The sequence below is a fragment of the Haliaeetus albicilla genome, chromosome 11, assembly GCF_947461875.1.
Source record: "Haliaeetus albicilla chromosome 11, bHalAlb1.1, whole genome shotgun sequence".
Classification (NCBI taxonomy): domain Eukaryota; kingdom Metazoa; phylum Chordata; class Aves; order Accipitriformes; family Accipitridae; genus Haliaeetus; species Haliaeetus albicilla.
In genome coordinates, this window is record NC_091493.1 from 8054544 (window position 1) to 8071956 (window position 17413).

The 17413-nt window shown below is 40.6% G+C and overlaps 1 protein-coding gene across 25 annotated transcripts in view; it reads left to right on the forward strand.

Moving 5' to 3' along the window:
• Nucleotides 1–17413, forward strand: part of ANK3 (ankyrin 3) — a 381574-nt gene that overhangs the window by 337087 nt on the left and 27074 nt on the right. For 17 of the 25 annotated variants that reach the window (XM_069796003.1, XM_069796006.1, XM_069796005.1 and 14 more), the window contains 6 exons: nt 1077–1305; nt 1910–2035; nt 2803–2925; nt 3411–3437; nt 5187–5268; nt 9588–17288. In XM_069796003.1, the coding sequence (XP_069652104.1) occupies nt 1077–1305; nt 1910–2035; nt 2803–2925; nt 3411–3437; nt 5187–5268; nt 9588–17288 (8288 nt within the window). The remainder of the gene's footprint in view (nt 1–1076; nt 1306–1909; nt 2036–2802; nt 2926–3410; nt 3438–5186; nt 5269–9587; nt 17289–17413) is intronic. The other 8 variants (XM_069796022.1, XM_069796024.1, XM_069796025.1 and 5 more) reach the window with 4 other exon arrangements.

Genomic DNA, 17413 nt, shown 5'->3' on the forward strand with positions numbered 1-17413 from the left:
ACTATGTATCAGCATCCCACACATCCAGTGTTGCACATGAAGCTTTGTCCTGGCCTTTTCTGCTGTGGTAATGTCTCCTGGCAATCACACATGCTGTTTCTCTAAAGGCTGCAGTGCCACACAGGGGTTTGTTTTTCTGCAAACAGCAACAGAAAGGAAAGTTTAAAATGCTCATTCAATAAAAAATTGGGGGGATTCATAAAAACGTATTTGTTTAAAAAGTTAGACATTCAGTTTCTGGCTGTGGGCTTTTTAGTTGAAAATTACGTAAAATTGCTCTCACAAAAATATAATTTGCCAAAAAATCATGGTTTGAAATTAATTGTGATGGGCTTAGTGAACTTACATGCTGATGGGAGGCATTCAACAGGATCTGTACAAATCATGCATCCTAGTGGAGAAAATTCATGGTATGCCAGGTAGAGAGTTTATCATTCAATACATAACTTTTGCACCTATAAAAAGCTTTATAAAGAGAGAGAATTGCTGAAAGAACCAAATAGATCAGAGCTGAAATATTGTGTAAAGACTCATACAAACTACAAATTAAAATATTTATAACTTGTATTGAAATTGTCATCAAACTCTTAATCATAGGATGAGAAAATGACAGTATAACATCTACCTCTTTGGGAAACTTCACTGTGGGGATATTTGGGTTCAACCTATATGGGAGATATGATTTTGCTTGTATGTATGTGTTATAAAGGAGATTGTTTTAGCAAATCAAATGTACAGTGAAGCATCAGCACATTACAATATACATGGTGTGTGGTCACAAGAAATACAATTTCCCTGCTTTGGCTTCAAATGAGGATTAAATAGACAGTTTTATGAGATATCAGTGTGAGAAGGGTCAAATAAGTATATCAACATTTCATTGCCATGTATTCTCATTTTTGGATGGTTAAAGCACCACTGAAAGTAGAAGGAAAATTACAGCTTTGGAAAGTCTGCAAGGACAGTATGCATGCAAAATGGCCAAGGATCGCAGGACATGGTTTCTCTTTAAAAGCTTAAGCAATATTTGAGCACAATGAAAAGTTGATTTAATGGTTTGCTTTTTCCCCACTCAGATTTTGGCTCGCAGACTGCCATCAAGTACTAGAGACTGTTGGGCTGGCAACACAGCTTTATAGAGAATTAATATGCGTTCCTTATATGGCAAAGTTTGTGATATTTGCCAAAATGAATGACCCTGTGGAATCCAATTTGCGTTGCTTCTGCATGACTGATGACAAAGTGGACAAAACTTTGGAGCAACAAGAGAACTTTGAAGAAGTTGCAAGAAGCAAAGACATTGAGGTATATTTCTTACTCACAGCCGACTTCCTCCTTGTAAACGGACAACGTGTTTTCCAGGTGGCAACAGGTCCTGCAAAAGCCACTATAAGCCCAGTTAAATAAAGCTTCACAGCAAGGCTGTCTCAAAAAATTTCTTGAAAGGAGACCAGAAAAGGACAAGGTGGGGGGAGTATGAGGACCTGTCTCCAAATGGATGCCTCAGGCCAGTCTGCAGTGGGTTTTGCATGTGCTGCTGCCGAGTAGCCCTGGTTGGGCTTTGCAGACAGCTGACCTGGAATTCCTTCTCATTGGCCCCACAGACACACAGTCATGAGTAGGGCTGCTTTGTGGTGAATACGTAGTCGCCAACACACTGTTTGTTGAAGGAAACCTACACATTCTTACTGCAGAAAAGCCACTCATGTAGCTCACATTTTCCCAAACTGCCTGCACTCATAAGATCTTGCCATATTGCACAGTGATCTTCTAATCTGTTGTTGAATTTAATCTGAGTGGGGACTTGTGCTAAACTTAGGAACTATGGTGAGAGAAATCACGATATGCTTATGTGCATGGATCTACTATGAAAAGAGGTTTTATTGACTTTTATTTATTGCTTTGATAGGTTCTGGAAGGAAAACCTATTTACGTTGATTGCTATGGAAATCTGGCCCCTTTGACTAAAGGAGGACAGCAGCTTGTTTTTAATTTTTATGCTTTCAAAGAAAATAGACTGCCATTCTCTATCAAGGTAAAAGCAAAACAAGCCAAATAATTCTGCTGGTATTTCCCGCCCTCTCCACCCCCAGTGATAATGCTTTTTCAGCCCAATAGGACTAACTTGCCCCGAGAATGTAAGTATCATTGTTTAATATGTGAATAACATGGAGAGGGTGCTTTGCATGAAGCCACAAAAGACCTGCTGGCAGAGCTGGGACCAGAATAACCATGATATGGATTCACAGCCTTTTATTAAAACCATATCTCAAGTTAGACTTTCAGAATATTACCAGTAGATCACTATTTCCCAGGGAGTAAGCAAAGGAGATGCATTCAATAACATACTGTACAGCAGAACAGCTTCCAAGGAGTGTGCACAGGCTGTTCATCTCTAAATTACCATGAATGGATGCTCACTTCCCTTGCTGTTATCATAGCTGCCGTGCAAAAGAAGTTTTTAAGCATTTTGGTGAGCACAAGTGAAAAACGTGGCAGAAAACATGAAGGTGTGCAGAAAATGTCTCTCAGTAATATCCCAGTATGAAACTGTCTGGTTGGACTCACTCAACATCTTGTCTTGCATGGATTTACCATCAGAGAGCTTCAGGCTGATCTAATTCTTTCATGGTAGCGCCTTTTCTCCTTCAGCACCTCAGGCTGAGCTCCAGCTCAGTAACATTGGTCTTTACCCATTAGATAGCTTCTTGCGGAAAGAAACTCTGAGAAACTCTCCAGAAACCTCCTCTAGGTATCTGGATTACTACATATTACTACACTGTACTAAAATTTCCTTTCTAGGTAAGAGACACCAGCCAGGAACCTTGTGGTCGATTATCGTTTTTGAAAGAACCAAAGACTACAAAAGGACTGCCACAAACAGCTGTTTGCAACTTGAATATCACTCTGCCAGCACACAAAAAGGTATTTGTTAGGAAAAGTAAACATTTTCCTTAGGGTTGGTTTGGTTTTATTTTTGCTCCTTTAGTTTTTGTCTATTTTTTTTTTTCCTGCTAGCGATAAAGAATCCCTGTGAAATGCCAGTAATGAGAATGCTTTGGAACATGATAAAGGCTTTTAAAATTTATGTTTTATTGGTTTCCTGTATGTAGAACGCTTTTAAAGTCTCTTGTTACTGTGGTGTCAAGTTCCTATAATTTTTATGATTCTGTTTACAGCTCATGCTTCAGCCTGCAAGTCATAGGTTTATGCTTTCAGTAATGTCACGTGTTGATTTGCATTGGATGTAAGATTTTTTTTCTTTTGTGTTGACATTTTGGATTTGCTTTGCCTTATAAATCAGCTTGCATTTTGTGCTCCCGATTTGGTCCTTTTCATATCCTGATATTCTTTTCCCTGCTGTCCATTATAATATTCCTTGTCTCTGCAATGCATCTTGGGACCAAAAGGAAACAGAGTCAGATCAAGATGATGAGGTAATATAAACACTGTCTTCTGTTTTTATTTCCTTCAGATTTAGTGAAGAAAAGTAATATGTTATAGAAAAAACCAAACAACTCTTTGTAACTATGGCATTGAAATGATACCTACAGAATAACCACATCCTCAACATCTGATAGTCTGTTGCAAAACAGTAGAAGTACACAAACGTGCAAAACCCAGGATTATTTATTATGAAATTAAAGCAAGCATTGAATAACAGCAGTCTAAAACATAACTTGTTTTCTTCTGATAAAGGATATAATTATAAAATACAGACCAAGTCCATTTTTGGCAAAATCAAGAAGAGTTTAGTGGATTTGATTTTACCTCTTGGAATAATACTGCCAATGCTTTGTTAACCTGTATTTTTGAGAAGGAGAGAAGTATTGCTGAGGCCATGATAGTGGCCTGTAACATTTTACTCCCGAAAATAAAGTGGATTCTTCTGAAAAAGCAAAATAACCAAGACCAATTTCTAAATATTGTGTACAAATCTATTTTCAAATAAAACTCAGATATTTGTAGCTTAAAAATCCACTGTTTGCTGGAGACTGCAACATTAGATTGTCAGGAAATTGAGTGGGTTTTACTCATTAGAGGTAGTAACAAATGAGATCACCTTATAAAAGAAATTACATAGCATCCCGTTTACCTAGCAGCAAAGTTTTCTTCTCTTCCTGGTGGCAAATAAATAGCAGTAGCCACCTGCTGATTAAAATAATAATAATAATAATAAAAACCAAACCAAAACACCCTTTACATGTTAAAAAATAATAATAGCAACCACATCACTTTGTCTCCACAGGATTTGTTCCCAGTGAGCTGTTATACAGCTATAACAATAGTTTTCTTTCTAAACAAACCATATTTTTAGCCACATAGTCAAGTGAGCTGATTTCTGAAGGACTTTTAATACTTAAGACATCACACTAGCAGCTATGCCATTGAACGCAGCGACTTATGATGCAATTTATTAGTTAACAATAATAGTCTGCTTTCTAATCTGCATCTTTGCATTTTGTGCCTATTAAAAAAATCCCCTCCCATGCCTTTTTTGTCCTTAATGTATTCACTTTAAAGCCAGTGTACATTGTGGTGTATGTGCTTTCAGGACAAATTAATTTGGGGTGAAATATTTGATCGGTCTAAGTTGTACTCTTATGAATGTTTTATGTCTGTATCTGTAGTCTTTTGTGTTGATCTCCTGTTTCTAGCCAAAGGTGGTTTATTTTACAGAGAATGAATAATATCATCCTATTTCTAGTAGTGTAAAGCGGCTTATTGAGTGATAACGGGATAATATATTATTGAGATACTTTAAGGCAGGATCATGAGCTACATCTGCTGTCTAAGCTCTTCTGCCTCATAAGCAGAGATGTTGTGAGCAGGAATGAACCCAGGGGGTCATCTCTTAGGGTTGCAGTCCCTTCCTTCCCTTGCCCCAGAAGGGTAGTAATTCACAGCAGGTTTCTGCCACCTCCAATAGCCATGCTCCCTGCTCCACAGTGCCTGACACTCATTACATGGCAGACAGGAATGGAGACCGGCTCTGTCCATTCCCTGCCTGCTTGCCCAAATTTGCCTTCAGCATGCCTTCCTGAAGCTGAACGGAAGCATCCGTTCTCCCTTGTGGGGATGTGTACTGCAAAATGCGGTCCATCATGCCGAGGTTTGATGATTGTTCTGTTCAAACAGGGGATAGTGATACTAAAGGCACTAAACAGTATTATGTTTTGTTGCAGACGGAGAAAGCTGACCGGCGCCAGAACTTTGTCTCCCTTGCTTTACGTAAGCGCTACAGCTATCTGACTGAGCCTGGAATGAGTGAGTTGCTCTTACCAAAGTACTAAACCATATATACAAGATTTTTCATAAGAAGAGACATTTTTTCTATAAACGTTGTATTTGGTGTCACTCTGGAAAAAAAGAAAAAAACACCTATGTAAAACAAAACTCTTGGATGGTCTGTGAACTCTTGTGTTGTGAGAGCTTGAAGAATCCTGACTGGCAAATGACATGTGTTAGTTAAGTAAAAATATAGTAGTTTTAAAAAGTGCCGTGTAGCTCCAGAGTCAGAGGATTGCAAATTGCTTTCAAAAAGAGTCTGTTCCTCTTCCCTTTGAAAGATTAGAGAGAGCTGCTGTAGAAGGGATTCTTATGCAAAAGTTCAGCAAGGCTGGAGAATGCCATTCAGATAAGCGCTTAAATGTTTAGATGCTTAGCCAAAATGGACTCTCTCATATTTTATATTTTCCCTTTTCTTTCTCCTTCCCTTCCCTTTGTCCTCTGTTCCCTGCAGATGCTTTTTATTCCCTGGCACCACACATAGCTTCCTCTTAAACTTATGTTCCCCTTGACCAGACCTGTGGCATTTCTTTCCTTCCCTTTTAAATACAATAATGTAGTTTGCTTAGCTTTTCTTCCCTCACCTCTCCTGTCTGAGGTTGACTGCTATTGTTCCCCATTCCCAGGCTTTTTCTTGCCTTTTTTTTCCCTCATGAATTCTCAGTTGCTACCCTGCAACAGACCCTTTGATATAATTCCATAAAATCCATAGACAAACTTCATCGGGTCTTGGGAGTTCCCACTGGATGGCTGCTGTTTAATTATCCTATAAGATCTGTGGCTTCTTTGGATCAGATGTGCTCCAGAATATATTACACTTCTCAGGCCTGGAAGAAGACTTCAAGCATATAACATCTGAAGAAGCTATCAGATCTGCTGAGACATCTTGATGGACTGTTAAGGTATTGTCAAAGGCTTGATGGGAACTGAGAGAGAGGGAAAAGGAAGTTGCTTGAAACGAGCTTGATGACTGTGGATGTTGCTTACAATTAGTTTTTCAGGCTTCAATGGGGGGGGGGAAAGTTGTCTTATTTATTCACCAAAGGTCCATTAAGTCTCATTTCCAAAAAGTTGGAGGGGAAAAAATCTAAAACCACTTGAGCTGCACTCAAAAAAAAAAAAAAAAAGAGGGGTTAACGCAGTAGACCTGACCATTCTTTAACCGTTCTATCCCTTTCAGCAATGGTTACTACTTAAGGCGGTGAGCTACCCAAAAAGGATATGCAAAAATGATTGTGTTTGCCAGGAAAGATCGTAGATAGTGCTTTGGCCATCAGCCTGAGCACCACCTCCTGTGGACACGTAGCATGTATTCAGCAACTGCCGCTGCCACCTGCACCGTGCTGGTGCGAGGGGAGGATGTGATCTTGGAGGTGCAGCTCCTCCAGAGAGCACACGCTACCCAACACAGAGCCAGGACTGTGGCTGTGGCTGCTTTACGCTGCAGGGTGTTTGCTCCAGGGATTGGATGTGAGTGATAAACCTCTACCTATTTCCAGTGAATTTGGTGGCACAGTTCCTGCAGTTTTGGTAGCAGCAAGGGTGGTTCTTTTTACTCACACAAGCTTGTGCATGCATGCGTGTGCACACATACAGATTTTTTATCTCTGCACCCCTGCCAGTGCCGGTGCAGAAGGATATTCCCCTGCCTCCCTGTCCTCACCCCTGCTCAGGGAAAGGGATGAAAGGGTGCCTTAGCTCTTCCCAGCCGTGAGGTCCCCACAGAAGAGGAGTGCTGCAGTGGGTTAAACCTGCTCGGTCCTGGCTGTTTGCTTGCAGCTGAAGAGGAGCAAGCCTGAGCGGAGGCCAGGCTTGTATGGGTTCACTCAGCACTTTCAGTTACCAGCTGCAAGCAAGGAAGTGTACTTTGGTGCACAGAAGGTAGTAACTAACATCTGTTTTCTGATAAAATCTTGGATGCAGAGTGATGGAAACTGTTAAGGCCAAGAGTTTCCAGTAGCCAAAAAGGGCTGTTATATAAAACCACTCTTTAGAATATTATCCCACTCTAAAGTCTTGCATGGTTGTGGGGATTTCTTTGCTATTTCAAAATAGTAAAATTGCCCGGTTCCCTGCTGTTTGAGTTATGTCATAGCTGCACACACTGGTAAATTACTCAATTTTCTTTGTACCGGTTCTTCTTCTCAGCTGCAATAAGGAGCACAGAAAAAGCATCTCAAACATGTCTGAATCTGTGATTTAGCAGGAGAAAGAGCAGTTAAGAGGGGAGCCTGTTGGTTTGATTGCCTCACTAGCCGGTTGTGATGGACTGGCTCATCACAGCGCAGTGGCGTCCCTCTAAAGACATTTCCAAACATAAACTGCTGAACAAGTTGTTTTGTTGTTAGTTCTTTTCAGAATGATTTTGGGGTTTGTTTCTTGGACTTGGGACTGTATGAACTTTTGGTGAATGTTAGCAGCTGCTGCTAATTAATCTTCATAATAAAGTTATATAGCTCGTTTAATGAAGTACACTATGTTTTCTTCTTTGGGGGAAAAAGAAGTATGTTTGCGCTTAAAAATAAAATTGCAAGGAAAAACGGATGTTTCTTGACATAGGCTGTGCCAGTCAGGCCTAGCATTCAAGCTCTCTTCAACCTAAATGTTCTCATACTGCAATATCACCAGCCATCCACATAGCCTCTGGGCTTCAATTGGCTTCTGTAGGACCAGCACATTTCTCCTTGCAGGATATGGACCTGTAGTATACTGAATATTCACTATTCTATAAGAGTGTGTGTGCTTTAAGTTTAACAGTTTAGTATTAGCCTTGTTAAGCTTCTTTCATTGTAAGTTACTGTCTGTCTATAAGACAGATCAAGCAGGCTTGACAAATTATTAGTGTAACTTCAGAGTAAGGTATGCTGAATAAGTTGTTTGGATATTTTAGCTCCATTTCCAACTCTAACTTTAAAGAAAAGAAAAAAACCCTCTAAGTTACTTTCAGTGTCAACTCTCTGAATGTTACTGCTGTATCAGAGGATATGTATGCCTTAATGGGATTTCCAGAAATACTGTCTTCTGGAATGAGTACCTCCTGTGATGCAAAATGTGGTTGATGATGATGATTTTGTTTGAAATGCCTATGAATAAGCTGAGTGTTCTGGGGGATGATAACAGGTTTCTCCTTGCCAGGAAGTTTTTGCATAATATATTGTTCTTTGACTGCTTTTCTAACGTTACCTTTTGAGAAATGTAAAGTTGAACAGGTCTGTCTTTGAGCTGATACAAGAAATCTCCTCAAAAGGTACCAAGACACTACATCTTGTAGAAAAAGTGTACTCTTCTTTTAATGCCCTCTTGTGAAATGATTTTGTAAGGTTTACATATTTGTGCTTAATACAGCATACAAAATGTATTAATCTGTGTGCTCGTTTTGACATAAGCTATTGTGCATGAATAAAAACTGATTCAGTTGCTTTGCTTGCTCACGTTTATCATGTATCATACTTTCCATATTTCATGTATGACATATGCTTCTTAAAATCATTTCATGTAAGTTTTACTTTAGTTTTTACCAAACAAAAGGAATATCGCATGAGAAACAAATGCAAAAGTTCCTTTTCTTTATTTTTGTTATTTTTTTAAAATATTGACTCAGAAAAGCTCTTGCTCTTATTGGCTTTGTGAGTGTGAAGCATATCCGAATTGTGCATGGGAGATACAGATTTGAATTTATTGCAGTTGCTTCACAGTTTGCACATCAATTGCCTGTCACTTAAAGGAATTTTGGGTTCTGCATGAAATAGTTCTGAGTGGTTTAAAAAAAAGATTTTAGCTATATAATGTCATTTTACGCAAGTTTATATTTTGTATAGGTTCAATATCTGAATAGAACAACAACAGAAATTATTAAAAGGATAATTCTAATAGTTGCGCAAAGCAGAGACATACCTAAACAGGCAAAATAGCACTGTTGCGAATATTTCAGAAGTAGCACATCAGAAAGTCAATAGGAAGTAAGAGAAGAAATTTTGATGTGGCTTTATTTTTACCTTATGCATTCCTTCTTTGTGTTTTCTGTTCTTCATTGTTTGCAGATTTGGTTGCTATGTGCTTTCTGTGTTTCATTTCATGTTGCTTTTTGGTTTGGACCAGTCATCAGTATATGGCTCATTCCTGTATTTTTCTTTCCTTTTTAAAATCTTCTTTTGCCTCCTTCATCCTAACTCATGCAAACAATTGTACTTGCTTTTTGTAATATTACAACGTTTACTGACCAATTTTCTTCTCTGGTCTCTCTGTTTTTCAATCATTTTTGTTGATTTTTATGTTTGATTTTAATTTAACAATTTAAGAAACAGTTGAACGGAGTGCAGGAGCAACAAGATCCCTACCTGCTACTTACTCATACAAGCCATTCTTTTCAACACGGCCATATCAGTCATGGACAACAGCTCCAATTACAGTGCCTGGGCAAACCAAATCAGGCTTCACTTCCTTATCAAGCTCTTCCTCTAACACTCCTACAGCTTCCCCATTAAAATCAATATGGTCTGTTTCTTCTGCTTCTCCAATCAAATCCACATTAGGAGCTTCTACCACATCTTCAGTTAAATCTGTTAGTGATGTAGCCTCTCCGATTAGATCATTTCGGACAATCTCTTCGCCAATAAAAACTGTGGTATCGCAGCCTCCATACAATATACAGGTTACTTCAGGCTCTTTCGTCAGAGCTCCCGCAGTCACAGAAGCTGCTAGTCTAAAAGGGCTGGCATCCACTACCACATTCCCCCCTCGGACATCTCCAGTGACTACAGCAGGATCTCTCTTGGAGAGATCATCCATAACCATGACGCCTCCAGCATCCCCCAAATCCAACATTAACATGTACTCTTCAAGTTTGCCACTTAAATCGGTCATCACATCAGCATCTTCACTTTTATCGTCCCCTCTAAAGTCAGTGGTGTCACCTGCTAAGGCAGCAGTTGATGCTGTTTCATCCTCTAAAGTCATGATGGCCTCGTCTCTCTCGTCTCCAGCAAAACATGTAGCTGGGCACACAGATGTACCATTGCTTAATGGATCTGTGTCACCTTTGAAATACCCGCCTTCTGCCAACATAATAAATGGATCCAAGGCTGCAGCTGTTTTTCAAGACAAGATCGCTGCAGCTGCACATTCTGCAAGTTGTGCTGCTAACGCAGTTGCTGACACGGCTGAGAGAGTGTTTTCAACAGCTACAACAATGTCATTTTCTCCACTCAGGTCATTTGTGTCTTCAGCACCATCAGCTTTCCAGTCAATGAGAACTCCTCCTGCAGGTGCTTTGTACACAGCCCTTGGGTCAATATCTGCAACTACCTCATCAGTAACTTCATCGACAATAACAGTGCCGGTATATTCTGTAGTCAATGTTTTGTCTGAACCAGCATTAAAGAAGCTCCCAGAGTCGTCTTCACTTACAAAATCAGCTGCTGCGTTACTGTCACCTATTAAAACATTGACTACAGAGGCACGCACACAGCCTCCCTTTAATCGAACTTCATCTCCAATAAAATCATCCTTGTTTTTAGCACCCTCTGCTCTCAAATTGCCCACACCATCTTCTTTATCCTCCAGTCAGGAGATACTGAAAGATGTTGCTGAAATGAAAGAGGATCTAATAAGAATGACTGCAATATTGCAGACAGATGTCGCAGAGGACAAACCGTTCCAACCTGAGATACAAAAAGAGGGTAGAATTGATGATGAAGAGCCCTTTAAAATTGTTGAGAAAGTAAAAGAGGACTTAGTAAAAGTTAGTGAGATTCTGAAAAAAGATGTGTGTTTAGAAAGTAAAGGGTCGGCTAAAGTATCCAAAAGCGATCAAGGACACCTGTCTGAGGATGACTGGGTAGAGTTCAGTACAGAGGAGATTGATGAAGCGAGACAGCAAGCTTTGACGAGTCCTCCTATATCTGTTCCAGAGAAGGTCCAAATTAAAACTAAAACCATGTCGGAAAAGGATTATAGCTTGTCAAAAGTTATTGATTATTTAGCAAATGATATCGGTAGCAGTTCATTAACAAACATAAAGTACAAGTTTGAAGAGGGGAAAAAAGAAGGTGAAGAGAGACAAAAACGCATTTTAAAACCAGCTATTGCTTTGCAGGAACATAAGCTTAAAATGCCTCCAGCCTCCATGAGGCCTTCAACATCAGAAAAGGAGTTATGTAAAATTGCAGATTCCTTTTTCGGAACAGATACTATTTTAGAGTCTCCAGATGACTTTTCTCAACACGATCAAGATAAAAGTCCCTTATCTGACAGTGGCTTTGAAACAAGGAGTGAAAAGACACCTTCTGCCCCACAAAGTGCTGAAAGCACAGGGCCAAAACCACTTTTCCATGATGTACCCATCCCTCCCGTCATTACCGAAACAAGAACTGAAGTTGTTCATGTTATCCGCAGCTATGAACCATCGTCCGAAGACATTCCAGAGCAGAAAGCAGAGGAGCTACCAGCCTCGAAACCTACCCCTACGTTTATGGAGCTGGAGCAAAAACCTGCTGGATCTATTAAAGAGAAGGTTAAAGCTTTTCAAATGAAAGCCAGCAGCAGTGAAGAAGACGACCATAAGTGTGTCCTTAGTAAAGGTGTCCGAGTAAAAGAAGAAACTCATATCACTACGACAACTAGGATGGTTTATCATAAACCTCCATGCGCTGAAAGCACGTCTGAAAGAATTGAGGAAACAATGTCTGTTCATGACATAATGAAAGCCTTTCAGTCTGGACGTGACCCTTCCAAAGAACTGGCAGGTCTGTTTGAACATAAATCATCAGTAACGTCCGATGTTAGCAAGTCTGCTGAAACTTCACCACAACATGCAGAGAAGGACAGCAAACTGACACCCAAACTGGAGCGAATAATAGAGGTCCATATTGAAAAAGGTAATCAGGCTGAACCTACTGAAGTCATTATTAGAGAAACAAAAAAGCATCCAGAAAAAGAAATGTATGTATATCAGAAAGACTTACCTCGGGGAGATATTAACTTAAAAGAGTTGGAAAAACATGATGCTTTTCCTTGTTCAGACGAACAAGGTCAGCAAGAAGAAGAGGAGCTCACGGCCGAAGAGTCACTTCCTTCTTACCTGGAATCCTCTAGAGTTAACACTCCCGTGTCCCAGGAAGAAGACAGTCGCCCTAGTTCTGCTCAACTCATGTCTGATGACTCTTACAAAACACTGAAGCTTTTGAGTCAGCACTCAATAGAATACCATGATGATGAGTTGTCAGAACTAAGAGGGGAGTCTTACAGGTTTGCTGAGAAAATGCTTCTTTCAGAAAAGCTAGATGTGTCTCATTCTGATACTGAGGAGTCAGTTACTGACCATGCTCTACCCCTTAGTGCAGAGTTACAGGGGTCTGATAAACGATGCAGAGAAAAAGTAGCTACTGCCCCCAAAAAAGAGATTCTCTCCAAAATCTATAAAGATGTATCTGAAAATGGTGTAGGTAAAATGTCTAAAGATGATCATTATGATAAAGTGACAGTGTTACACTACACTGGAGATGTTAGTAGTCCAAAACATGCGATGTGGATGCGCTTTACTGAGGACAGATTAGACAGAGGTAGAGAAAAGTTGATGTATGAAGACAGGGTGGACAGGACTGTTAAAGAGGCAGAAGAAAAACTGACTGAAGTATCACAGTTTTTTCGGGATAAAACAGAGAAGTTGAATGATGAGCTACAGTCTCCAGAGAAAAAGCAGCACAAAAAAAATGGCAAAGAAATACATTCTAGCCAGAGCTCTGCCAGCAGCAGCCCTGAGAAAGTTCTGCTCTCTGAATTACCATCGTCCGGTGACGAATGGAGTAAGGTGAAGCAGTATGCACATGATGGGAAATGCTTTCCCAAGGTGGATGAAAGAAAAGCATCCAGTTTGCCCAGCAGTCCTGAAAAAAGGATATTTGTGCAACCTGCAGAGGACTCTAAACAAACTATGGAACACAAAGGAAGTGCTCAGCAGACTGGAGTACCTGAGGTTTCGCAGACTGGATTTCAGCTGAAGCAATCAAAGCTCAGTTCCATTAGGCTTAAATTTGAACAAAGTATAAGTCCAAGGAGTAAGGACGTAACTCAGGAAGAGAAAAAGCTGGATGGTCAGTCCAAAATTCCAGTAAAGAAATTGCAAGAAAGTAAGTTACCAGTCTATCAGTTTTATTCCAGAGAGAAACACGCAAAGCAAGTAGAGGTCATTGATGGGAGCACAGCTTTGCAGAAAGAGGTGAAAATACGAGAAGATTTTGTTCCAGGTAAAGGGAAAGCTATCGAAGACTTTCATGCTTCAGACCCACAAAGCCAAAGAACTGAGATCAGTAAAGGCGTGCTGGAACACTTTTCAGAACCACTGGCAAAAGACCTGGCGTATGGCTCAGACTCAACAACGAAGGGACAATGGGACAAAAAAATCTATAGGACGTGGGAAAGTCCTGGAACTTCTAATCATAAAACACAAAAAGAAAAACTTTCACATGTGCTGGTTCCAGATACAGTAAAAGAAAACCATGTTGAGCATGCCGAAGCTAAAACTGACAAAAAAAGCGAATTTATCACTGTGACAGAGCACAAACTGGCAGCAAATGGAATTCATCCAGAAGAAGTGAAGGAACTGACTGTCAAATCTCCCTCAAAAAGGGTTTTATACAGAGAATTTGTTGTCAGGGAGGGGGAACATAATGGTGAAGTGGCTGATAAAATATCCAAAAGGAAAGAAGAAGTTGCTGTGTCCCATATTCCAGTCAGAATTGTTGAGGAGAAGAGAACCACGCTTGATGGTGTCTATGAACTTTCAGCTAAAGTATCCCAATCAGCTGTGATTAAGGAGAAAGTTGAGAGGCAGATTGATTATGTAGAAGATGAAAAAATAAAGCATTCAGAAATCAGAAAAGTGACCAAGCAGCAGAGCTCAATAGGTCTAAGTCCTCCTGTTGAGGAACTGGAGAGATCCCCTAGCAAATCACCAGATTCTTTAGAATGTAGTCCAGGAAAGGAGTTTCCTTCGAGTGAGTTAGTTGACCCTGGTGCCAGTGATTACTTGGATAAAGTTGCACCACTAGTAAGCACTGAGGGAGTAAAAGAAATTAAGACCTTACCTGTTTATGTCAGTTTTGTTCAAGTAGGAAAGCAATATGAGAAAGAGGTGCAACAAGGAAATATTAAAAAAATTGTCAGTCAGGAGAGTAAGACGGTACAAGAGACAAGGGGGACATTTTACACAGCTAGACAGCAAAAACAACCTCCTTCTCCGCAAGGCAGTCCAGAAGATGACACACTAGAACAAGTGTCCTTTATAGATAGCTCTGGTAAAAGCCCTTTAACACCAGAAACACCGAGTTCGGAGGAAGTGAGTTATGAGTTTACGTCTAAAACACCTGACTCACTAATAGCGTATATCCCAGGCAAGCCCAGTCCTATACCCGAGGTATCTGAGGAATCAGAGGAGGAAGCAGAGGCTAAGTCAACATCTGTAAAACAGGCAGAGGTTGAGGAATCACAGATTGACAAAGCATTACCTAATCATATAAATAAGGACTCTAACAAAAGACCCAAAGGTAACAGAGTTGCCTACATTGAATTCCCTCCTCCTCCACCACTGGATGCAGATCAAGGCGAGTCAGAAAAGAAGCCTCATTATGCCACTGAAAGTGAAATGGAGATGACAGAAGTGAACTTGCAAGATGAACATGACAAATGCCAACTGGCTGAACCTGTCATAAGAGTACAGCCACCGTCTCCTGTGCCACCGGGAGCAGATGTCAGTGACTCCAGTGACGATGAATCTCTCTATCAACCCGTTCCACTTAAAAAGTATACGTTCAAACTGAAAGAACTGGAAGATGACCAGAAAGAAACCTCAAAACCCAGAGGCCCTGAAAAGACTGAGAAACAGAAAGAGTTAGGACATCCCACTTCTGGGAAACCTAATGAGTTTGACATTGGGCTTGATTCACCCCAGAATGATGTAGTGCAAAATGGGAGTAACAATGACCAGTCTGTCACAGAGTGTTCCATAGCAACCACTGCAGAATTCTCCCATGATACCGATGCGACAGAGATTGACTCTCTTGACGGTTATGATTTGCAAGATGAAGATGATGGTTTAACTGAGAGTGATTCTAAACTTGCAGGTCCGGCAGTTGAAACCAAAAAGGACGTATGGACTACAGAAGGCATTCTGAAGCAGACTGATCGCTGCTTTAGCCAGAGTAAGCTTGAAGTCATTGAGGAGGAAGGCAAGGTAGGCTTTGAAGAAGACAAGGCACCTTCCAAGGGTCCAGCTTCTGAAAAAGCCGGAGATAAGAGTGAACAGAAGTCAGGGGCGCAGTTTTTCACTTTGGAAGGCAGACACCCTGACAGGACTGTATTTCCTGATACGTATTTCAGTTACAAAGTAGATGAAGAATTTGCAACACCTTTCAAAACCGTGGCCACCAAGAGTCTAGATTTTGATCCGTGGTCCAATAACCGAGGTGATGATGAAGTGTTTGAAACTAAATCAAGGGATGATGAGGCTAAACCGTTTGGTCTGGCAGTGGAAGACAGATCTCAAGCAACAACACCTGATACAACTCCAGCCAGAACTCCAACAGATGAAAGTACGCCAACTAGCGAGCCCAACCCCTTCCCATTTCATGAAGGGAAGATGTTTGAGATGACTCGCAGTGGTGCAATTGACATGAGCAAGAGGGATTTTGTTGAAGAAAGACTCCAATTTTTTCAGATTGGTGAGCATACTTCTGAAGGGAAGTCAGGGGACAAGGGGGAAGGGGATAAAAGTACAGTCACTGCCATCACACAGCCACAGGCAGGGGACAACACTGTAGAAACAAACCTAGAGAGACCAGTAGAAACAACAGCAGTTGAACATAAGCCCATCATCCAGGCCAGTGGAGATTGCATGGAACAAATACTTGGTAGTAACTCACTGGAAAAATCATCGGCAGCGGTAAACGCTTCTAAAGTTGATCCCAAATTGCGCACACCAATTAAAATGGGAATTTCTGCTTCCACCATGACTCTGAAGAAAGATGGCCCTGGCGAAGTGACAGATAAGATAGAAGCTGTGATGCCAAGTGGTCAGGGATTAGAAAATGAAACTGTAGCAGTGATTGCGAGTTCAGCTTCTAGCCAGACGAGCTGTAGGCAAACAGAAAACACTGATTTTCCAAAAGATAATTTTAATAACAACAACAATTTGGATTCATCTGCTGTCCCTACAGATGATATTACCTGTAATGTAGTGCTAAAAGAACATTTGGAACCGAAATGTTCCCTCCAGAAAGCTAATCAAGCAAAAAGCACTTCAGGAAAAGGTACAGGGACAACACAAGGACACAGAGTAAGAGATAAGCAAAAACCACATGGAGAGCAGCAAAAGTCAACAGAGTTGGTAGGGGCTAGAGGAAAATCAAAGCTTCCTGTAAAGGCCAGCTCAGTAAAAGAAGTCTTTTCACAAAATAATCTCCAAAGCAATACAGGGAGTAAAGTGAGAGGGGCTAGTAAGCCTGACAAAGCAAAACAAAATAATCCTTCTCCCTGTCTAGAAGCAAGGTCTAGGATTCCTGTAAAAAATACACATAGGAGTAATCTAGCTAGAAGAACTCCAGCCCTGCCAAAACAAGAGCAGGTAGAGAAAGAAAAACCAAAACAGCTTCCTTCTAAATTACCAGTAAAGGTAAGATCTACCTCCGTCACCATGACAACAGTTAAAGTAAGAAAAAATCAGCTTAGGGAGGTATGTAAACATTCTATTGAATATTTTAAGGGAATTAGCGGTGAGACATTAAAGCTTGTGGATCGTCTATCTGATGAAGAGAAAAAGATGCAGTCAGAGGTCTCTGATGATGAAGAAGACAGTACATCAAAGAACACATCCTTATCAGAAGCTACTCAAGTTTACCAGCCTTCCATTACATCGAAGTCTGCTAGAGACATGAGAACAGAGGCAGCATCTATAAAATCAAAGATTGAAAAGGCCGACAGTGAGAGGAGGAGGAGTAAGAGGACTGGTGAGAATGAAGGCAGTCAGGTTTCTGGAGCTCTCATGGCTCACCTCGTGGAGATCAAGCCTAGTTTGTAAAACTTTCAACTTGTTGATCCTAGTGCATGAACTGTTGTGATTGCCTGTGGAGTG